The sequence below is a fragment of the Caretta caretta genome, chromosome 9, assembly GCF_965140235.1.
Source record: "Caretta caretta isolate rCarCar2 chromosome 9, rCarCar1.hap1, whole genome shotgun sequence".
Lineage (NCBI taxonomy): Eukaryota > Metazoa > Chordata > Testudines > Cheloniidae > Caretta > Caretta caretta.
The window spans coordinates 48,761,548-48,786,389 of record NC_134214.1 but is presented as its reverse complement, the minus strand read 5'-3'; the positions used below and the strand labels follow the sequence as shown (position 1 = coordinate 48,786,389).

The following is a 24,842-nucleotide window of genomic DNA, read 5'->3' as shown; positions in this document are numbered from 1 at the left end:
ATAGCACTGAAGCTTTACTATTCAGAAGAAAAATGCTGCTTTTAACCATCTTATTTTAAATCAAACTAGTGCAGGAGCAGTTTCATTTCCTTGTCAAGACTTTTTTTTAAAATTTAATCTATTTAATTTTTTTTAGTAGTTTAAGTTTAGTAGTTTACATACTGTATTTGCCCCTTTTGGGGGGGTGTGGGGTGTGTCTCTATTGCTGCCTCATTGTGTGCTTCTGGTTCCAAATGAGGTGTGTGGTTGACTGGTTCAGTTTGTAACTCTGAGGTCTACTGTATATATTTAGGAACAAAGACTATAGGCCATACTTACAGGATGGGGAATGTTATCCTGGGAAGCAGTGACTCAAACAGATTTGGGGATCCTGGTGGATAATCAGCTGAACATGAGTTCCTAGTGTGATGCTGTGACCAAACACCTAATAAGGTCCTGGGATACATAAACAGGGAAATCTTGAGTAGGACTAGAGAGGTTATTTTATCTCTGTATTTGGACTGGTTCAGCCACTGCTGGAATATTGAATACAATTCAGGCGTTCACAAGTCAGGAAGGATATTGATAAATTGGAGAAGCTTCAGAGAAGAGCCATGAGAATGATTAAAGAATTAGAAAATATGCCTTCTAATGACAGACTCAAGGAGCTCAATCTATTTAGTTTAACAAAGAGAAGGTGAAGGGCTGACTTGATTACAGTCTATTTCTACATGAAGAACAAATATTTCATGATGGGCTCTTCAGTCTAGCAGAGAAAGGTATAACACAATCCAATGCCTGGGAGTTGAAGCTAGAGAAATACAGATGGAAACAAGAAGTATATTTTTAAAGTTGAAAGTAATTAGTCATGGGAACAATTTACCAAGGGTCATGGTGGATTCTTCATCACTAACCATTTTTAAATGAAAACTAGATGTTTATCTAAAAGATCTGCTCTAGGAATTATTTTGGGGAAGTTCTGTGGCCTGTGCTATACACGAGGTCAAACTAGGTGATCACAATGGTCCCTTTGGCCTTAGAATCTATGAATCTCACCCAAAACTTGCTTGCAGAGTTTCCAACTAAGCTGGTTGGGATCCCATTTTCATGATTGTAAATCAAACTGATTACTTTCTCAGGTGCAGGATAAATAGGTGTCTTTTTGCATTCCCTTATATTCCCCAACGTCATTGTCTGTCCCCAGAGTCAAGATGATCTTTGTGGTTTATTCATTGGTGTGCTGACTGCATGGTGACTTCACATCCTCGTGCTGACTTTGTATGCAAATGGGGCTTCCATTATGTTGGCTTACAATGCTTAAATTTACATGTGAACCGGGGCAGACAGGTGAATATATCCTTTGTCTGGCAGAAACCTGTTTGTCAACTCTGCCTTGATTCAGACATTTAGGAACATATTTTATATATTTTTTTCAAACACACACATCCCTTCTTACACAGTATTTGTACGTACATTTCACAATGCTATTAATGACCTGTGTGATTGTGGCTTTTATTAAAGACCTCATATGACAGTCTTTATGGACAAATACTATGAAAGCAGTGTGCTAGGTGTAGTGAATTTGTCAGGCTTGTTAGGAGTTGCTGTTACAGAATAGTGAACCCTTTACCAGTTGCCTTTGAGAGGTTCTTAGGGTCACACTTACCTTCACCATGAATGTGAAATCTGTTAAAGCAGGAGAGTAGACTGCTCCACCAGCACAGGGACCCATGATGAGGGAGATCTGTGGGACTACTCCTGAGCACAGAACATTTCTCTGCAAGAGAAAAGAAGCAACCAATTATAATAAAAATCTCCTGATTCTTACATCCCTGCAAAAGCTTCCAATAGACATACATCAAAGGGAAGAAAAAAGCAAGTCATAAGATGTACAAAGATTCCACAAGAATCCCCAATGACAGGCAGGAGAGGAACATATATTTTCTCAAACACACTCAATTTTACAATAAAGAAATGACAAAAGAGAATGCAGACAGCCTTTTTGGATATGAAGAATGGATATAAGAATTTTCTGTGCCATCCTCTCTTTTAATTCTGGCATGCAGGATTCACACACCTGTATTCCGGACAAAGCTCAACCTTTCATTATAGGACCAGCTGTTTTAGTCACTAGCAACCTTCCCCCACTGACAACCTCTCCCTACACCACCACCATACTGGCATCAAGCCCTCCACTACATAAGTCAAAACTTTTTGCCTCTTCAAAAAGCATCAGCAATATTTTCATATTGGCATGGGTCACTAGCTGGGCTCTGCTGAAACACTTTCAGCAGAAACGCTTTGGGTTTCCACATTTCTCATTATTTGAATGAGCACTAAAAGCCTAAAATTGAATTGGCATCCGAGGTCTGCACGAGGAAGCCCAGCTCTGAGACACTGTATGAGGCCTTTCAAAAAGCAGGGCTCCTATCCTATAGTATGTCTATTGAAGGGCTGGATGAGTGGGTTATACTGGGTGGGGTATGGTGGCAGTAGACAGTGGAAAGCAATGTATGTATGTGGCTGGATCAGGATGCAGCTGCAGGTAACAGAAAAAGGAGGAAAAATAAAACAAAAAAAAAGGGACACACTGAATCCTGCCACTCTAAGGCTACGTCTACACTAACCACTATCAGCAGAGTGTAGGGTATCTGTGGCTATATGCTGCAGTGAAAAGAAGGCTGCATCCACACTACAGCGTGTCAGTGAAAGAGTCTTGTGGGGGCAGGCAGAAGGGAAAGGCTTTCCCCACTGCCAGAGCCTTTCCCCGGTGCCTCCCCCTTTCCAGAACCTTTCATTGCGGCAAGTCTTTCCCCGTGGTGAGGAAATGCTCCACCGGAGGGGAGATACCAGAGTCATTCCCGCAGGAGGAGATGGGCTTCAGCAGTGGGGAGCTGGCAGAGCCTTTCCCACCAATGGCAATTCTTATGGTCTTAGAAATAGAGATCTGTACCAACTCTGGACCCAGGGCAATCAGGAATCTCAGCGTATCAGTAGTTTTTGTTACATTTAAATTCCTGTACTGATTATGGATTTAACACTGATAACGTATTTTTGATGGCAGCATTCATGCCTATCCAGAACAGGACATATCATGAGCTGCTCTTATACTTTTCAATACTCAGATGGGCACTGTGGATTACGATTAGTATTTGCAATCTCATGTTGAATTGTGTTATGATAAACTGTTCTTTCTACAGAATCCCATTGTAAGATGTAATTTCATCTTGATAATAATTTTATGTTCAATGGTACCTGGTTTGATAGTACACAGCAATTTCATTTTGATAGTGGTGGTACATTCAATGGTTTCATGTTTAACTCATACACCACTGAATATAAAGAGGTACTCTCTCAAGCTGTACTTTTTTGTTTCTCATTTGAACTTGTCAGGTATTTTCAGATGTGGGAAGTACTTGCATCATATTTACTTCAAACCCCTCTTATAGAATTGTAGGACTGCAAGGGACCTCGAGAGGTCATCTAGTCCAGCCCCTTGCACTCATGGCAGGACTAAGTATTATCTAGAACATTTGTGAGAGGTGTTTGTCTAACCTGCCCTTAAAAACCTCCAATGATGGAGATTCCACAACCTCTTTAGGCAATTTATTCCAGTGCTTAACCACCCTGACAGTTAGGAAGTTATTTCTAATGACCAACCTAAACCTCCCTTGCTGCAATTTAAGCCCATTGCTTCTTGTCCTATCCTCAGAGGTTAAGAACAACAATTCTTCTCCCTTCTCCGTGTAACAACCTTTTATGTACTTGAAAACTGTTATCATGTCCCCTCTCAGTCTTCTCTTTTCCAGACTAAACAAATCCAATTTTTCAATCTTCCTTCACAGGTCATGTTTTCTACAACTTTAATCATTTTTGTTGTTCTCCTCTGGACTTTTTCCAATTTGTCCACATCTTTCCTGAAATGTGATGCCCAGAACTGGACACAATACTCCAGCTGAGGCGTAATTAGCACTGACTATAGCAGAAGAATTACTTCTTGTGTCTTTCTTGCAACACTCCTGCTGATACACCCCAGAATGATGTTTACTTTTTTTTTTTTTTACAACAGTGTTTTCCTTTTGACTCATCTTTAGCTTGTGATCCACTATGATACCCAGATCCTTTTCTGTAGTACTTATTCCTATGCAGTCATTTCCCATTTTGTATGTGTGCAGCTGATTGTTCCTTCCAAAGTGGAGCACTTTGCATTTGTCCTTACTGAATTTCATCCTGTTTACTTCAGATCATTTCTCCAGTTTGTCCAGCTCATTTTGAATTTTAATCCTATCCTCCAAAGCACTTGCAACCCCTCCTAGCTTGGTATCATCTGCAAACTTTATAAGTGTACTCTCTATGCCATTATTTAAATCACTGATGAAGATTTAGATGAACAAAACCGGACCCAGAACTGATCCCTGTGGGATCCCGCTTGATATGCCCTTCCAGCTTGACTGTGAACAACTGATGATACTCTCTGGGAACGGTCTTCCAACCAGTTATGCACCCACCTTATAGTAGCTCCATCTAGGTAGTATTTTCCTAGTTTATTTACGAGAGGGTCATGCGAGACAGTATCAGAAGCCTTACTAAAGTCAAGATATACAATATCTACTGCTTCCCCTCCATCCACAAGGCTTGTTCCCCCTATCAAAGAAAGCTATTAGGTTGGTTTGACATGATTTGTTCTTGACAAATCCATGCTGACTATTAATCACCACCTTATTATCTTCTAGGCATCTGCAAATTGATTGCTTGATTATATGCTCCATTATCTTTCCGGGTACTGAAGTTAAGCTGACTGTTCTGTAATTTCCCGGGCTGTCCTTATTCCCTTCTTTATAGATTGGCACTATATTTGGCCTTTTCCAGTCCTCTGGAATCTCTCCCTTCTTCCATGACTTTTCAAAGATAATTGCTAACGGCTTAAATATCATCTCAGTCAGCTCCTTGAGTATTCTAGGATGTATTTCATCAGGTCCTGGTGACTTGAAGACACCTAACTTGTCTATGTAATTTTTAACTTGTTCTTTCCCTATTTTAGCCTCTGATCCTACCTCATTTTCACCGGCATTCACTATGTTAAACATCCAATCGCTCCTAACCTTTCTGGTAAAAAACGAAACAAAAAAGTCATTTAGCACTTCTGCCATTTTCACATTTTCTGTTATTGTTTTACCCCCTTCATTGAGTAAGGTGCCTATCCTGACCGTGGTCTTCGCTGTGGTTCTAATGTATTGTAGAATGTCTCTTCCTGCATCTCTTTGCTTTTACTGTTTATATAGGCACTTGAAAGAGTGTCTGCTATAAAATGCTCCTTGCCAGGTTTGTATTCAATAACTACGAACAAGAAGAAACTGACTAGATTCCCAGTCAGAGGTGAGGATGTGCACAATGATGATTAAGGAGCGTCATGCACTGCCAAGCTAGGAAAAAGCCTTAACAGCTAGGCTAGCTCCACCTGTAACACACTAGAGAGCAGAGATCCAGGAGTAAGTCTCATTTAAAGAAAGTTCTGCTTTTCTGACCTACATCCCATATACATGGGAATCTAGACCTTAATGTGACTCAGAAGGTATTTTATTATATTTAGTAAATTGTCCCTTCCTCTCCTCTAATTTAAAAATCCATTGTATAATAATAATAAATCTTATGTAGTGCTTCATCAGTAGATCTCATCTAATAGGCCACTTACCAAGAAGATATCAGCATAGCCAGCCAAAGACTCTACTCCTTCCTGGATACGGGCTCCTCCAGAGTCATTCAACCCAATTACAGGAGCCCCAACCATGACAGCCTGATCCATGATCTGGAGATAAACACACAAACTGCTGATTAGACAAGATGAACAATCACTACCAGCCCAGCTCAAGCTGAAAATCACCAGAGGTAAATTAAACTTACTAATGTGCATTTGCCCCACTAAAACCGCCAACAAAATAAAATCACTACATATTCCACACAAAAATCATACAGTTACAAAGGGAACCACCCAAAAGTCAGGGAACGCCACAATTAAAGTCACTTGTGTAACCTTAACTCTGCCCTTTGGTGTATGGATTATCATAGTCTTCAATTACATGATCAGTTACAACCTTTGGTCTCATTCTGTATGCAAGTTAAATGGTTCACATGCAGTGAGTCAGTGTTCAGTGAGGGTCCCCTGCCTCACAGTGAATCATCCAACCCGTGCTGAATGCAAGAACTCCCTGCCTTATCTTCTATGTACACACTGATTTGCAGTGTTCACAGCCCAGCCTATGCAATGAATATGGCACGATCATGTAATTAGACCCCATGTGGTAAACACACACAAGGGAGAAGTGGATAATAAATTTAAAGTATATTAGGAACTGACCAGGAAAATAAATATTGTACAAAAATAGACGATGGTAAGGGCTGAATAAGGGCAGTGATATATTCTTCTGGGCCAGTTGATCTCCAAAGCAGCAACAGCAACTTTCAACTTGCCAACAACATATAGCAGAGTCCAAGCCATTCTCAGATCGGGTTATTCAAGGCAGTAGCACAACATATTGCCAGAGAGGCATTGGCAACTTGCGCTTTTCTCCCCTAAAATGTTTACCTTGCAGATCTTTTGGGCATGAGCACCGGACAAACTCCCTCCAAATACAGTAAAATCCTGGAAGAAAAACACATTTTAAAATTGCACATAGAAACAGTTCAATTGTCAAATGAAATTATATTCTTGTGTTAGTTTTTTCAAGATAATGTTGAGGTCATACATTTGAGACCTGATTCTCTCTCTCAGTTACACTGGTATAAATCAGTAGTAACTACAGTAGAGTTACTCTGGCATATAACTAATGGAGGATCAGAATCTGACCTTGCATTCTGAGTTTCATGCAGCCTAGGCTTTCCAGTGGTATCCTCATTGTAGAAAACAATTCTCAAATCAACCTGAAAACTTGCCTCACCCTGATGTGAAAGGTTGTTACTGAACAGTAAACTCATCCCACTGTATTTCCACCTGTGTTTCCCCTCCCATTCTATTTTATTTTGCTTTCCCATCTCCATTCCTCACCACCTTGATTATTAATCAGCCTCTTTGCTTTTCCTCAAAAATACAACTTTTCTCACATCAGACATCTATTTTATGTGTATTATACCATTAAACTTTACATTAAAAATAATTAATGAACGTACTGTGTCCCCCCTGCTTTTATTTTCTCTCCCATTCAACAAGAGTATCTTTTCCTCTTTTACTACCATCTGTATTACAGTTGCACTTCGAGGCCCCAGCTGTGATCAGGACCCTATTGCACTAGGAAACAGCAAGATGTAAACACACATAGCAAGATATGGCCCCTGCCCCAAAGAGCTTACAACCTAAATAAGACAAATCAGACGAAGTGGGAAAGGGAAAACAGAGGCACAGAGGGAAGTGACTTGCCCAAGCTCGCACAGCAATGACTGTTCTGGCTAAGGTAATTATCACAGGGTGACTAAGCCCCATTAATGGAGAGGGTCTCAGTCCTCTTGTGACTGAACAGATGCACCCTGGCTGGTCCTGTTTAGGAGGGATAGCACCTGGGAACAGGAGATATATAAGGAGGCTTGGAAGCAAGAAAAAAGGAGAGAGCGACCAGAAGCAGGGAAGCATGGAGAGCATGAGATGGAGACTCTGGAGCCAGAAGTGTGTTGGGGAGCTGGGAAACAATGCAGAAAGGACATGAGTCTTTTATTAAGCCCAGGGCAGGCAGCCACTGGTTGTGTTATTGCTTCATTTGAACCTTTGACCACCATTAGAGCACGATGGGGATAAGCCAAGGATTGTTCGGTTTAAAGGAAGATTGGGGACTATAAAAGAGTTGAGAGTGAAAAAGGCTGCTGAGACAGAGCTGTCTGAGTTACAAGATGGGACTTCACTGCTAATGTCTTTGAGACATGTATAATAATGTATAACAACTACCCCATGACAAAGGTGTTCTGAGCCCGAGAGTGAGTTGGAGAAGTACGGGCAGGGACTGAGGCTGGGAGCCTGCAGGGTAACATCCTCTCACGAGGGGATAACCAAGAAAGGCCTGGCTTGTTACAGTGATAGTTTATCTTCACTGTCAAATATAGACATGAATTAAGGTTTAGTCAATGCTTTTATGACTCGATTAAGACTTCTTGTGATAACTGGGCCTACAAATTTACCCTAACTGTGAGATTAGCTGTGAAAAGTGAGTTTAAATTCATGAGATGTCACAATCACCTATCACAACAAATGTTGACTGGAAAAGGTGCAAAAGTGAGACAGAAAGACTGCATTAATCCAAACAAAAAAGGCCTCCTAATATAACTCAAGGACTGTGTTGACACCATGAATGGTAAACAAGAAAAGTGTGGAACCAAAAATTAATGAGCCAAAATGGGTGTTGAAAACTAGGTTGAATAGGTAGACAAAATAATGAGGGTATGGGATATTTTGCCCCTTTTTGGGTTTTTTAAAGAAAGAGGCTTTGGGGAGAGAAACTGGCTACTGGAGTGAGTTTCACCATTATGGCTGCCACCATTTATTGGGACTCTGGACATTTTTTGTCCCAAGTTTGAAAAGTGTCTGACCAGAGCAAAGGAACCTAAATGACCTTGCCACCTCCACCAGCTCCAGTTGAATCACAAACACTACCTGGGATGTGCGACTGTTTCCCTATCCCATGTGTTCTTTTCTCCCGCCAACCTTATTTTTTCTTCTTTCCTAGCCCTCTCCTTAGTCCTTCTGTCTAGTAAGAGTCTAATAAGAGTATAGTTTGCAACACTGCTGTAAGCCTGTGACCTGGAAGAGGCAACTAAAAACTATGTCCTAACAAGTCCGATGCTGGTTCAAGTTTGCCATAAGAACCTGTGCTGTGCCTGTGTTTTTTCATCAGTAAGATTGCAACTCAGAGTCAACTCCAGAGACAGAACTGAAATTTTCTATCTTTACTATTTTTTCTCTCTTTTGTGCATTTGCCTTGTTTTGTCTTCTTAGGACACTAAATGGTTTTAAAAAACCCGAACTTTAAAACAATTGTTAAAAGGACATTTAATGGTGTATTTGCCATGGTTCTAAGCAGGCTGAGGTCTCTTTATACCAAACCCTGAACTTTATTTGACACACTTTAATGCTGGACAGTGAGTGGCTTATGTTAGCACCTTTGTGTCTTTGGGCCCCTTTATTCCATCTAAATTAATACAACATTTTTGCTGTCCTTGGGTAAGCCTAAAAGAGTAAATACATGCTGAGAAGAGGGCATCTTGGCAAACAAGCAAAGGTTTCAAAGTTTGTTTTAAAATACTTCAATGTGTTAAACTTGTTTAAAATAAGCCTTCAAAGTAAACTGTTAATGTTTTTTACTTTAAAAAAAAGGGTTAATTGTTTTAAAGTTCAGGTTTTTAAACAATATTTTAAACAAATGCTTTGTTTTGGTTTTTTCTTTTACTTTAAGGTTTGTAGTTCCTGTAATTAGTAATAATTTAGAAGGTTTAATAAAAAGATATTTTTAAGGGGGAAAAAAGTGGCAATAATGAAGTGTTTTAAATATTAAAGATTAAGTTGCTAAAGCAGACCTTTACGAAAACAACTCCATGGATAATCCTCCTTCTCCCCATTGTTAACAAAACACCATCTGCATTAACTGTAAATTAAATTTCAAACCACCACAACCAAGGACTATTGCAGCACCAAACCGTTTTGTGATTGTTTTGTGGTTTAGCAATTTGCTATATTTTTTTCCTGTTTTGTTTTTTATGTCAATAACTGTAGCGGTTTTGTGCATGTAACACAGCACAGTGCTAGTGTTGCAAGTTATATCTCCATAATGGGCTGAAGTTCTACAATGGCCATGTTGTCCTCACAAATATTGGTGGCGAAACAGGTGGGCAAGGTCTGTTACAGACTAAAAACCTGGTGAATTTTTACCTCCTTTGGGTGTTGCAAATAGTTCATGAATGCAAAAATGGTTCTAAAGAAAACCATTTTGTTGCTTCTTTTTAAAGAAGGCAACACACTTAGGTAAAAATGTCATCAGGGCTAAAAATGTTCTCCAAGTAATCTATTTTAACCATTAGGTGTATAAAATTTTCAGTTTGTGTAAATGTACAGGTTTAACTATGTAAGCAGTGCAAAACAAAACCGTGGGGAGGTGGTTCCATCTTTACCTATCCTGGATGTACAGCCAAGGAAGTAATTAAGAACTGGGTTGTTCTGAAACATCTTACAAACATATAACAGGAGCAGTTTTAAGTTTTGTATTAGTGACGAACAAAGTGAGCTGTAAACTCTTAAGTTCCATTGACATTTAAAAGTCTTAACTGTATTTATTGTAATATTTAATCAAGTAAAATTTCTAAATCCCAGTTCTGGAATAAGAAATTTGCAAATGGTAAAATATAACTAAGTACCTTTTTCTTTTCCTTTTTTCTACATGCTTAAAACTAAATCAGGATTTTGTTTTTTTTAATTGTAATTTCATGAACAAATGTCTGATCCTAGGCAAAACTGGTTCATAAAAGAGAGGGATTATCTTGTGATACATAATTCACCCTAATTGCAAGCTCAACTCTGAAAAGTGAGTGTAAATTCATAAAATGTCACAATAACCTATCACAACAAATACTGATGGGAAAAAGGTGCAAAAGTGAGACAGAAAGACTTGCATTATTCCAAATAAAAAAGCCTACTGATAAATTCAAGGACTATGTTAAGATTATGGTTGGTAAACAAAAAAAGTGTGGAACCAACAAAATCAATGAGCCAAAATGGGTCTGTACATCTGTGATAAGAGAGGGGCAAATGAAAGCTCGATGCTGGTACAAGTTTGCCAGGTCTCAGAGTGGCTTATAAGACCATGTGCTGTGCCTATGTTTTGCAGCAGTAAGCTGCAAACAAGAGTCAACTCACTCCAGAGACCAAAGTTGCAATTTTCTATCTTTGCTTCTCTTTTCTCTCCCTCATGTGTGCTTGTCTTGTCTTCTTAGGAAAAGAGACTTTAACAGCAGCAGCTACTTCAGCCCATTTCAACTAACTTCTTCTCTTGGCCCAAAAAGGACAGTTATTACCATTTTAAATAGCATTTAAGACACTGTCAAAAAGGGGGTTTCTTCTTTCTAAATACTCTCCAGCTAAAGGGAAAGGGAAAAGGGGATGCTGCTAAAATAAAAGCCTTATTTAATATTTCATATTTCAAATGCTTAAACTGTTTACAGGTCAAAAGGATTTTAATAGTGTGTTTACATTGATACAAAGAAGGCTGAGGTCTCTGCATACCAAACCCTGAACTTTGTTTATCATTGTTTAATGTTGGGCAGTAACTGGGTTATGTTAACACCTTTGACTCTTTGGGTCCCCTTATTCCATCTAAATTACAACAGATTCCACTAAGACAAGATGCTGCCTATGAGGTTTCTTTAGGACTGCCTTGAAGAATCTCAAGATATAAGGGTGTACCATGAAGTTTGAGAAGGAAACAGCACTAAGAACTGCTGCCTAAACGATGAGAAAAAAAATCAAAATACCGCCTCAGAGGCGAAAAGCTGGTATTTTATACCTCAATAAAAAAATATTTTCAAGGAAAAATCCAAATATTCCATCTTCTGTAGTCCCTTCAACAAATTTTGTTGTTCTAACTGGAAAAGCAATCAAGTTTGCCTGATGATCCTCAATCCCAAATTCCGGCTATTCCGGCTTCTGTAACAAACACAAGGCCTGAGCCTGCAATCAGATTTGAGCAGGCAGACTGCAGTGATTCATAGTGCCCCACTGATTTTGCCAGGGCTCCATGCAGGTTTAGCGGTCCATCCACACAGATCCCATTGCAGGATCAGTGTCAAATCCTGTACGTGCCACCAGCCCACGATGCACTGCTCAATCATTTGATCATGAATTAATGTCTTGATTACTGAAACTCCCAACTCAAGTCATTTCAAAACTCCAGTCTGTTAAAGTATTACCATCAAGCCTTCTTACCTATTGGTAATAACAGGTCCCCCATCCTGAAAGATTCCCATTAGCTCCCTGTCCTCTACAAACATCAGTCTCCTCATCTTCTAGGCCAAATTCTCACCACCCATGTTCCTGATCACATCTCTCACAAAATGAGTTTATCATCAACACTGCAAGCCTCTCCTTGCCTAACTGCCCCCTCACCCATTGCTACACATTGTTAAAACATTCCTATTACCCTGCTGCCACGTATTGTAAAATGTCGTGCATTATCACACTGTTATGTTGGAACAATATTAACTCAATGGACAATTTACATAATTTAGATATGCTAAAAGACAAACAATTTAGACAAAATCTACAAAAGATTAGCAAGTTTGAAAGGTCAAGCTCACAACATGTAACTGACGCAAAGCAAAAGAATACCTGACTGAAGACATAAGCCAGTCTCCCATTAATCCGGCCCTGGCCAGTTACCACACTGTCTCCAGGATACTGCATGAAAGAGCAAAGAACACATAGGTCAGAACAGTAATAAGGGTCATTAAAAAATTATGTCAACGTCTTCTGAATTCACAGACAAAATATTTGTTAGCCTGGGAATGGGACTGTCTCTTCCTCTGTGTTTGTGCTGGGCACTAACATCCCCCCATCCGGATAAGGACATTTGGAATACTACTATAATATAAATAAAACTTAATAGGGAAAAAATGTTGAGAACTTTGTAGCTTTATTTAAATTTCAGAAAAGTTAAGGTGTTAAGGTGACACCAACCCCCCCCCCCCCCCCCCCAAATAAACATCAGAACATAAGGAAACATAGTTATGGGCACACTGTGACCCTAGGAGCCCATCAATGTCAACTGGCTGAGGGACCACCATACTGTAACCTATATCAGACCTGATGCACTCATTTCCCCCAACACACTGTTGTCATAACATGTATCTAAAAGGTGACATGTAAGGTACCATATGTAAACTGGCCACATCCTGAAAATCACTGTGTGATGCATGTACAGGTTGTATTCAAAAGATGATATATGTGTACTGGAAATATTTTCTTAAATAGGTTTGGGAAGTAGTGTATACGTCATACGCTTACTCTAGACAAAGGAATGGGATTCACCTGTCTGTCTGTCTGGATTGCTGGCAGAGGACAATGAAAGCACATTTACATATATGTTTAAAAAGCTATCAAGCTTTTTTCCCTTGCTTGGCGTTACTTAAATCTTTGTTCTTCATGAATAAACAACTTCTTCTATTACAAAATCATCTCAGCATTGTGTATTGAAGTCAAGGTTAACCTAACAGGCTGGCGTGTGCTCTGTCTCTTTGGAGGCAGCAAACCTAATCATTTCTGAAATTCTGCAGGAAGATGTGTTGGCAGCACTTGGGAACTGGGGCTCTCAGATAGTTATCTGCAAGGCAAGGTTTAGATTGGCTGAGTCTTGAAGAGTTTGCTAGCAACTGAGACAGGCTGGTGTGGCAGGGAGCTGAGACACAGTTTAGCAGCAGCAGCAAAGCATTCACTTGTTGAGGCAGAAGGGTTACACGATGGCTCACAGTTCTGGGTGCCTTAAGCTGGATGTCACATACACAAACCACCTTAACTTTGTCCAGGACCCATTTCACCGTGTACATAAGTGAGGGAGACATTTTGATGATGGACAGCAGACTGTGGGTTTGCAGATTTTAAATCCACTTATTTGCACAGTCTGTCTGTGGAATAAAGGAACTACAGAGTATGGCCTTTAGGCATTACTGCAATACATTTCATAGAATCATAGAATCATAGAATATCAGGATTGGAAGGGACCTCAGGAGGTCATCTAGTCCAACCCCCTGCTCAAAGCAGGGCCAATCCCCAATTTTTGACCCAAATGGCCCCCTCAAGGATTGAACCCACAACCCTGGGTTTAGCAGGCCAATGCTCAAACCACTGAGCTATCCCTCCCCCCAACACTAATTTAATAAACACTAACTAAACATTTAATAAACACTAACTAATGGTTATTACATAAATACCACATACTCCCTTTGGTCTCTTGCATAAACCTTCCACTGACATTGGTAATCTGCTGTGGACCGAGGGGAATACCCAGTCATAAATTCATACCCGAGACCATAATTAAGTATACGCCACAGTTTGACACCGTTGCTTTAATACCAGGGTGGCCTGATCTAAATCAAAGGGATATAAATCACCAATTGTAATCACGCTTTAAATCCATTTTTTAGTTATTCTCCTACAGAGAAGTTGATTCTCTGCACCCACAGAAGAGGCTACTGCTGTGAAAAGCTGGTTTAGCACTTCAACAAACTCCAGTTCAGGGTGCTAAGTTGGTGGCTTCCACCAGGGCTAGCTGTTTGACTTTCTTTAAAACACTTGTAGCAAACATTAATTTTTTTAATTTATGTCATGTACACCACAACATACACTATTTCACATATTTGCCAAGTACGCATATTGAATTGGACACTTTCCATTTTGTCATATTTTCATTCACCAACCACTCGCCACAGTAATTACCAGGGTCTACATGCACATTTCATAGATTTTAAGGCCACAAGGGACATTATGACCTGACCTGCAAAACAGACCACAGATTTCACCTAGTAATTTCTGCATCAACCCCAATATAAACACAAAAATGTGTTCGCCTATGTTTCTGTTTCTAATGTGACCTATTGTTAGGCTCTAACCACTAGGTTTCAGAGCTGCTATATATGAAGTTGAGACAACATTCAAGAGGTTATTTGAGCAAACAGGTATCCTTAAAAAAAAAAAAAAGTAAAATCAACCCAAGTGAAGCGAACAGAAAGGAGCATAACTATAGCAGGTAAAATGGAAATTAGGAATGCAAAGAGGGAATCTGAAAAGCAACCAAATACATAAAGACAAATACCAAGAAACTCTTTGCAATGTCTATCAGAAGCAGGAAGCCTGTTTGAGAATAGGTGGGTTGGCTAGAGCAGTGGTTCTCAACCAGGGGTACGTGTACCCATGAGGGTATGCACAGGTCTTCCGGGGGTAAATCAACTCATCTAGATATTTGCATAGTTTTATAACAGGCTACATAAAAAGTATTAGTGAAGTCAGTACAAACTAAAATTTCATATGACTTGTTTATACTGTTTTACATACTATAAACTGAAATGCAAGTGCAATATTTATATTCCAATCAATTTATTTTATAATTATATGGTAAAAATGAGAAAGTAAGCCATTTTTCAGTAAGAGTGTGCTGTGACACTTTTGCATTTTTATGTCTGATTTTGTAAGTTTTTAAATGAGGTGAAACTTGGAGTATGCAAGACAAATCAGGCTCCTGAAAGGAGTACAGTAGACTGGAAAGATTGAGAGCCACTGGGCTACAGCACAGAATCCTAAGAACCACAGAACTGTAGGACTGAAAGGGAACTTGGTAGGTCATCTACTCCAGTCCCGTACACTGAGGCAGGACTATGTATTACCTAGAACACCCCTGAGAGGTGTTTGTCTGACCTGTTCTTAAAACCTCCAATGACAGAGATTCCACAATCTCCCTAGGTAATTTGTTCCAGTGCTTATCTACCTTTACATTTAGGAAGTTTTCATAATGTCTAACCTAAATCTCCCTTGCTGCAATTGAAGCCCTTTAATTCTTGTCCTGTCCTCACTAGATAAGGAGAACAATTTATCACCATAAGGATTAAAAGGTCAAGAGAGAGACTGAACAGAAATACCTTATTCTGATCAGACTCCATCCCAAAGTCTGCACATCTGTGTTCCACGAACATGTCATACTCAACAAAACTGCCAGGGTCCAGCAACAGAAGAATTCGCTCCCTTGCTGTCAGCTTTCCCTGAAATGCAGCAAACGACATTTAACAGGATCATCATTTGGTTAAACATCCTGGAAAGGCACAACTTAATACAATTAAAAGAAAACACATGGGGATTAATATTTATCAAAGAGTCCAGAAGCATCCCCATATTTGTTTCACTAAGCAGGTGCTTGACCCCTTCCCCACAATATTTAAAATAAGGAAAGAAATCACGGTATCAGTTAAGGCAAACACAATGCAAAACAAACTGGAAACAGAAAACAGCTGAAAAGGGAATCCCATTATCACGAGAAGGAACATCAGGACAGAGGTGGTGGGTGGTCCTTGAGAGGTCCTGTTAAAAAGCTGCGTGGTATGATGACTGTTTTTGTTTACTCTGAGCAGTTTATTTTGATGTTAGGATTATTTTTCTAATGGCAGAAAGCACATGGAAGTAATCCTTTCACAACTAACCCAATTCAAACCATTTATCACAACAATAATGTTGGACACTGGAACAAACAAAAGAGGAAAACAAAAAGACAAAGAGAGAAAGAATTAGATGGCTCATCTCTGGATTTCAGACAGACCTTTGCTCTTTATCCCTCGCCTCCTTTTGGCATTAGTATATTCAAGGCTTTTGACAGGCTGGTACAGTCCAATAAGCTGTTCAGGTGTACTGAGGTCCATTGCTCAGTAACAATGCCAGGTAGTTATCAATTATTGTGAAGCTCTTTTTTCCCCCCAATCAAAGGAAACAGTATATAGCTGCTGTTTATAGGGTCCCTGGGTTGGACAAGGAATAGTGGGTGGGCCTGGGTTGCCCAACTGGCCACTGGGAAAATGGCCTAAGCGCTGAGAAGAGGACAAAGCTTTTTCAGAAGCCTGAGGGAAGGGTGGGATTTAAAGGACCCAGAGACCAGGCTGAAGACCCTGGTGGCGGATAACAGTTTGAACTCTGCGCTACCCTGGAAGGAGTTCATTCATTATGACTGTGTGATTTGGCTGGAGGGCTGAACTGCTAGAGATGTGCCTAGCAAAGCTGACAACCTGCGGGGCCACCAGGAGCAGGAAAAGACCTGCACTACCAGATGCAGAGGCAGGAGGCACTCAAGAGGTGTTCCCTGTTACAAGGAGCCTAAAGTTAAGTCTCGTACTTTTGTAACTTTGCTCCTAAACAAGTGACTGATTGTTTTTTTTTAAATCAAAAGTGCTAAGCACCCAGCAGCTGCAGATTTTTGAAAACATTGGCCCCAGAGTATTAGCATAAAGGGACTACATGGGCTTGTCTACACTTACAGTGATGCTGTAGCACTTAGTGAAGATGCTACCTATGACAACAGGAGAGCTTCTCCCATTTGTGTAGGTACACCACCTCCCCAAGAGGCGGTATCTATGTCGATGGGAGAAGCCAGCCAATTGTCTGTCTACCTGGGAGTTAGGTAAGCATAACTGCGTCACTCAGGGATGTGGATTTTCCACACCCCAGAGTCATGCAGTTCTACTGAGATAAGTTTGTAGTGTAGACAGAGCCGTCCCTTGGGTAGGGTGAATCGGGGCGACTGCTCTGGGCCCTATGGGCTGGTGCAGTAGGCCCTGGAAGAGATTAATCCATCACTTCCGCCCCAGGCCCCAGATCCCCCTAGGGACAGCCCTGAGTGTAGACCAGGGCTATCACCTTTGATTTCTTAAATTGATACATGAAAAAAGAAAAATCATGTGAACATTCAAAATAGTATTTCATGTTGACGACTCTTTAATCTACTGGTCTAGAGTGTTCTTTCCCAGAGATAAGCAAAGCAAGTGGGTTTCTCAGTTTTGGTGTCAGGGTAAAGGGATAACATGGAGGTGTGAGGGGTTGGATCACAGAAACCCCTTGGGAGCTGCCACCTGATGTGCCAAGACTACTTCTGCTCCTGATTTCCTGCCCTGTCAGCTTAGGACTTCAGTGCCCTGCCTGGTTTGAGCCAGACCCATTAGCCTGCTGCAACCCCAGACCCAGGTCTGAACCCTGTCCCCTAACAGCTGTAGGCTTAACTGAAAGCAGCTTACAGAAGTGTTCCTCTCCTTGACACTCAGATGCCCAACTCCCAATGGGGTCCAAACCCTAAATAAATCCATTTTAAACTGTATAAATTGTTCACCCTCTATAACACTGATAGAGAGATATGCACAGCTGTTTGCCCCACCAAGTATTAATACATACTCTGAGTTATTTAATAAGTAAAAAGTGATTTTATTAATTACAGAAAGTAGGATTTAAGTGTAACAGACAGATCCAAGGATCCAAGTAGTAACAGACAGAACAAAGTGAGTTATCAAGCAAAATAAAATAAAACCCATAAGTCTATGTCTAATAAAACTGAATGCAGACAAAACCATGCATCCAATGAAGTGAGCTATAGCTCACAAAAGCTTATGCTCAAATAAATTTGTTCGTCTCTAAGGTGCCACAAGTCCTCCTTTTCTTTTTGCGGATACAGACTAACAGGGCTGCTACTCTGAAACCTGTCAGTTCCAGTAAGTTTCCTTTTACAGACTAATCTCCTTCTAATCTGGGTCCAGCAATCACTCACACCCCCTTTAGTGACAGTCCTTTGTTCCAGTTTCTTTCTGGTATCCTTGTGGCGTGGAGAGGCTATCTCCTTAGCCAGCTGAAGACAAAATGGAGGGGTCTCCCACGGGCTTAAACAGACTTTCTCTTGTGGGTGGAGACCCCCTCCTCTTGTTTATATTGCATTTTTTATTTCAAATTTCTTAGAAATAATAAAGCTGTCATACAACTTTATACAATTCTTTGTCTGCCAGAGAGTTTTTAGTGCTTGCCAGACACCTGGCAACACTTCAGTTCTGTCAGTTGTTGATGTTTGGCCTCAGTGACTGAGCAGTTGAAACCTTCAGGAGTGCAGCAAAGTGTGCATCAGATAGTTGTGTTCGGTATTTTGACTTGTTTATATTCATTGTGGAAAAAAGTGACGTTGCCTCCATGGCTGACGCTGCCCAGCAACTAATGATGCTGACTCCATGGCTGACTCTGCCCGGCGACTAGTGATGGTATCTCTGTCCCTCTCTCACAGGCAATGGGAGCTGTGGGGGGAGGTGCCTGCAGCAGACATTGCCAGCAGTGTGGCTGCGTGCGTCTCTCCTCTGCAGGCTGTAGTGGGGAAGTGGGGAGGTTCTCGGGCTGCAGATGGCCTGTGGACCGGGACTTTGAGACCCCTGAGCTAGATCCTCGGAGGAGGAAAATCAGAGGATTTACCAAAGCAAAGTTTGGGACAAGATTTGTACCAATCAGTATTGTCCAAGTAAAAAGAAAAGGTGGACTTGTGGCACCTTAGAGACTAACAAATTTATCTGAGCATAAGCTTTTGTGAGCTACAGCTCACTTCATCGGATGCATACAGTGGAAAATACAGTGGGGAGATTTATATGCACAGAGAACATGAAACAATGGGTGTTCAGTGTGACCTGAATTAGCCTCCTGGAAAGTTAAATAGACTAGTTCCAAGAATGTAGGTTTTTCTCAGGTCTGCGAGCAAGTCCAGCTGACTAACTGGATGAGGGGAGGATAATCCTTATGATTTGTTCTGATTAGATAAAAATACAGACTTAGCATGCAAGAATCCATCTCTGAAATCAAGCAGCAACTGTCTGTGAGCAAAAAGGAGTAGGCATAGGGCTTCTACGGGTAGGATTCCCTGACACGCTTCCAGTTCCACAGTGGGTGCCTATTATTAACATTTTATCCCTTGTTGGGCCTGAAGCCCCTCCCCCCACAACCACATCAACTCAACAGTACACAAGATAGAGGGGACAAACCAGTGTACGGGAATTACCAAGATATTGCCCTCTTCTCCATTGCTGGGAAGATCCTTGCTCGCATCCTTTTGAACTGTCTCCTTCCTCTTGCCAAAGACGTCCTTCAGGAATCCCAATGTGGTTTCAGACTGTCATGGGGCACCACCAACATGGTTTTTTTGCACAACAGATCCAAGAGAAGTGTAGAGAACGACACCAGCCATTCTTTATGGCATTTATTGATCTAAGGCCTTTGATTCAATCAATTGTGAAGCATTATCAAAGGTGCTGACTAGGTTCAGTAGTTCATTGAAGTTCATTCATGTTCCCAGGCTACTCTATGATGGGATGAGTATTGCATGGATGGCCTGCTTTTCAATTTGCGATGTCTTCATTCTCAAACTAAAGTCACCAGGACTATTATTACTGTCCTTCAGTATGGGGACGACTGTGCTGTCCTCGCACACACTAAGGCTGACTTGCAACCCACCTAGACCTCTTCTCAGGCACCTATCATAGCCTGGGACTTTCCCTCAATACTCGGAAGACTAAGGTGCTCCACCAGCCTGCCCCAGCACAAGTTGCCCCCGTTCTCCTACAAACTGTCATTAGTGGTGAACCCCTGGAAAACGTTGAGCCCAGATAGCCAATCTTGATGTGGAGATTGAACATAGGATCTGTTGTGCCAGCATATCTTTGGAACATTGCTCCGTTATGTCTTTATTGACAGAGATCTGCGGATGGAAACTAAGATCCTGGTCTACAATGCAGTAATCATCCCCACTCTTCTTTATGGGTGCAAGACATGGGTGACATACCGAAGCCATCTTAAGCATCTGGAATGGTACCAACAGTGCTACCTTAGGAGGCTTCTCAGTATCAGATGGGAAGACCATCACACCAATGCCAGTGTTCTCTCTGCAGCTAACATCACCAGTGCTGAGGCGAAGAGTATGAAACATCAACTTCACTGGGCTGGTCATTGTGTGCAGATGGCTGATACTTGTCTTCTGAAGCACAACCTCTTTTCTCAACTTATCCATGATAAGAGAACCCATGGTGGGGACAGAGGAAATGCTGCAAGAACACCCTGTAAGTATATCTGAAGAAAGGAGGCAGTGATCATGAATTGGGAAGAGCTGACTGGCAACACACTGCAGTGGTACTGCATCACACATCAACCCTCATCCGGTTTTGAAGACAATCGCCTTGCTCAAGAGGCTGAGAAACAGCAGAGGAGGAAGGAAAAGCTATAGCATCCTAGCCAGCAGTTGTGCTCTTTCAAAGCAATCACTTGTCACATATGTGGAAAAACCTATAAAGCATGAATTGGACTCCTCAGCCATCTTAAGTCTCATCAATGACTTTTCACCCTGGCAGATATCATCCTTGTACTGAGAGATAGCTGATGAGAACACAAGATAGACAAGGGGATCTGGTTAGGGTTGTCAGTAATACAAATGTAGCTCTGCACCCAGTAAAGGACTGACCAGAAATTACAGCTGAACTGAAGCAGGAATGGGTAAATTCTGAAAACGGTGCCAAACTAAGGAGTTTGGTAAAATAGGTACATGGTCAAAAATAAAACAATAAATGTCTACGCAACTTAAAATCAAACAAAGGTAAAATGGAATGCTTGACAGTAGAAGATGACTGAGACACAATGAACAATATTGAAATATGGCAGAATGAGAAACAAAATAATCAATGGGATTCCATCATTCCTGGCTATAAATTACACTGGAAAGGCATATTAGGTTATATGGGTGAAAAATAGCACTAAAGATTGCACAGAGTTTAATGAGATCAGATCTCTGATTTCTCGGAGCAGAGAGGAACATATAGTATAATCTGTACAAGAAAAGGTGTGTGCACTTCAAGACATTTATGACCATTCTGATGGCCTGCCTCATGAACAAGGTTTGGCCTCTCTTCAATGATGTGGCTAAAACTAAAAAATTCAGTCATCCAAGTCTGTGGCTCCCAGTATCCATGGATCAGATCAGATTAGATGCTCCAATGAGGCAACCCAGTGTTAAGTATCCTTGGGCACGAGTACATCCAAGAAAGTGGTTTTCTGCATGCTGCTCATGGGGCCTGAGACATTCCTGGAGAAAGGGAACCATGTCTGAGAAGACTCATCAACTGTGAAGTCTCAACTTAGGTTCTGTGTTCCCTTCAAGGAATAACAGATTTCAGGAGAGGACTGGGCAGTACAGGACAAACATTTCTGTGGGAAGATCTGGGACTGGTGATGTATTGGGGTCACCCTGCAACATAATCAAGGCTGGTAAGAGCCAGAGTGTGGCTAGCCGGCTGCAGCACACATACATAGACATAGCTGAGAGTGATTTCCATGCTGGAGGTTGTTTGTTAGCAGTCCAGGTTGAAAGCTACAAGCAGCAACACATTGTAAAGGGCACTCCAGGTTACAGTCCAGGGGTGAAACAGCTACTCATTAGTCTGGATTGTGCCCTGGTATGTCATAGTGGCTGGTACCCAGAAACACAGGTCCAGCAGGGTAACTCATCAAAGACCTCCATCAGCAGAATATGTACAGTGAAGCCTGTTATGAACAACTATTGATCGTATCAACAAAAATAATGTTCCTGATAGAAACAATCTGTTAAGGTCAAACAAAATTGTGCTGGCAACTTTAGGGTTACTTAAGAACAGGGCTGCCTGTGGAATGTGCTCCTTAATGCAGATCTGACTATTTGTGTCCTTCACATTGCATACATTGACCTCTGCAGTCTTATGGTTTGGAGAGAGTGCTGCTACAATTCTTTAATAAAAACGTGGGTTGGGGACATAATGGCAGGGAGTCCATTGATAACTAGCGCCTCTTCTCGAGAGCAAGTGGAGACTCGTCCCCCCATAGCCCATCCTGCTAGGAGAGAGACAATCACCCAGACCCCATTGGCAGGGATAGGGGTGCCAGCCCCATGGGGACACTGCCAAGCTGAGGATAGAGGGTTCAGGTCATACAGGGGCAGGTCACTGATCCCAGAGAAGGTCAGGGCTGGGTGCCTGGTGGGTGAGTGGGTGATGGAATCAGTGCAGGGAGAGGTCACAGCCATCAGGAGGTGGCTGCAGGGGTCAGTGTCTGTACTGGGGGGGAGGGGTGTCAGGGAGAGGTGGTGGGGAGTAGGGTCAGAAGACTGGGAAGGAATTGGGGGCGAATCAGTCTCAGGGGTTGGTGGTGTCAGGGGCTGGTGGGAGGGGAAGCAGTCTCAGGGGTGGGCCAGTGTCAGGGGCCAGATCGGGGGAGGAAAGGGTTGGGATCAGGGGAAGACTCGGGATATAAGAGTGGGGTTGTTCTCAGGGTCCGGAAGGGGAGGCTAGAATCAGGGGCTGGAGAAGAAGGCTGCTGTCAGGGGCTAGGGGGTATTGTCAGGGACCAGGGTCAGGTGCTGGGGGAGGAAGGGAGTGTGGAAGAGGGACAGGATCGGGGTCAGGCATGGGTGGGGGCGATGCTGGCAGAGGGGCTGGGGTCAGGGCCAGGGGGTATCATCAGGGATCAGGGTGACCAAATGTCCCAATTTTATAGGGACAGTCACGATATTCAAGGCTTTGTCTTATATAGGCCCCTATTATCCCCCATACCTGTCCCGATTTATAAACTTCCTGTGTGGTCACCCTATCGGGGATCAGGTAAGGACCGGGGTGGGGAGGAGCGATGCTGGCGGCGGGGGCTAGTGTCCGGGCCAGGGGTACCGGCGGGGATCAGGGTCGGACACCGGGGGGAGGGGCGGGTGTCCGGGCCAGGGGTACCGGCGGGGATCAGGGTCGGACACCGGGAGGAGGGGCGGGTGTCCGGGCCAGGGGATCAGGGTCGGACACCGGGGGGAGGGGCGGGTGTCCGGGCCAGGGGTACCGGCGGGGATCAGGGTCGGACACCGGGGGGAGGGGCGGGTGTCCGGGCCAGGGGATCAGGGTCGGACACCGGGGGGAGGGGCGGGTGTCCGGGCCAGGGGATCAGGGTCGGACACCGGGGGGAGGGGCGGGTGTCCGGGCCAGGGGATCAGGGTCGGACACCGGGGGGAGGGGCGGGTGTCCGGGCCAGGGGATCAGGGTCGGACACCGGGGGGAGGGGCGGGTGTCCGGGCCAGGGGATCAGGGTCGGACACCGGGGGGAGGGGCGGGTGTCCGGGCCAGGGGATCAGGGTCGGACACCGGGGGGAGGGGCGGGTGTCCGGGCCAGGGGATCAGGGTCGGACACCGGGGGGAGGGGCGGGTGTCCGGGCCAGGGGATCAGGGTCGGACACCGGGGGGAGGGGCGGGTGTCCGGGCCAGGGGATCAGGGTCGGACACCGGGGGGAGGGGCGGGTGTCCGGGCCAGGGGATCAGGGTCGGACACCGGGGGGAGGGGCGGGTGTCCGGGCCAGGGGATCAGGGTCGGACACCGGGGGGAGGGGCGGGTGTCCGGGCCAGGGGATCAGGGTCGGACACCGGGGGGAGGGGCGAGTGTCCGGGCCAGGGGATCAGGGTCGGACACCGGGGGGAGGGGCGGGTGTCCGGGCCAGGGGATCAGGGTCGGACACCGGGGGGACGGGCGGGTGTCCGGGCCAGGGGATCAGGGTCGGACACCGGCGGGAGGGGAGGGTGTCCGGGCCAGGGGTACCGGCGGGGATCAGGGTCGGACACCGGGGGGAGGGGCGGGTGTCCGGGCCAGGGGATCAGGGTCGGACACCGGGGGGAGGGGCGGGTGTCCGGGCCAGGGGATCAGGGTCGGACACCGGGGGGAGGGGCGGGTGTCCGGGCCAGGGGTACCGGCGGGGATCAGGGAGAGGCGCCGGGGGGGGACGGGACGACACGCCTGCGTCGGGGGAGGCCAGGCCGGCCGAAGTGCTCACCCGTTTGTGCTGCGCATCGATGCGGGCCTGGCCGCCCCCCAGCAGCGCGGCGCGACGCTTCTCGGCGATGCGCTCGGGCACGGAGCTGGGGGCGCCGGCCGAGCGGGGCCGGACCAGCCGCGTCCCGGAGAGCGGCAGGAGCCGCCGCAGGGGCCGTAGCGCGGCCATAGCTGGGAGAGCAGCACGGCGCGTGCGCAGGGGCCTGTGGGCGGCCGGGCGTCTGACAGGCCGCGCGGCCCCGCCCCCGGCTCAGCTCCAGGGAAGGCCGCAGCAGCCCGGCCGTGGCCTCCACGAGGGGCGGGGCGGGCGGCGCTGCTGACACCCGGCCTCGCTGAGTCCCAGCCTGCAGCCCTGGCGAGCCCGCCAGTGAGAGCGGGCCTGTCCCGGCTCCCTAGCGCCGCTCTGGCCGGGCCAGCCCCGCACTCCCCTGCCCGCCAGCGCCCGCGGTCGGCGCTCAGCCAGGGGGGACGCGGGGGA

General features: G+C 44.2%; 1 protein-coding gene across 1 annotated transcript in view; it reads right to left on the bottom strand.

The window, feature by feature from the left end:
* Positions 1-24,550, bottom strand: part of PCCB (propionyl-CoA carboxylase subunit beta) — a 53,364-nt gene extending 28,814 nt beyond the window's left edge. The window contains exons 1-6 of the mRNA XM_048863300.2: positions 24,366-24,550; positions 15,631-15,750; positions 12,332-12,400; positions 6,563-6,619; positions 5,672-5,785; positions 1,646-1,756 (exon numbers count right to left, since the gene is read on the bottom strand). Of these exons, the coding sequence (XP_048719257.1) occupies positions 1,646-1,756; positions 5,672-5,785; positions 6,563-6,619; positions 12,332-12,400; positions 15,631-15,750; positions 24,366-24,533 (639 nt within the window). The 5' untranslated portion in view covers positions 24,534-24,550. The remainder of the gene's footprint in view (positions 1-1,645; positions 1,757-5,671; positions 5,786-6,562; positions 6,620-12,331; positions 12,401-15,630; positions 15,751-24,365) is intronic.
* Between the last annotated feature and the right edge of the window lie 292 nt (positions 24,551-24,842).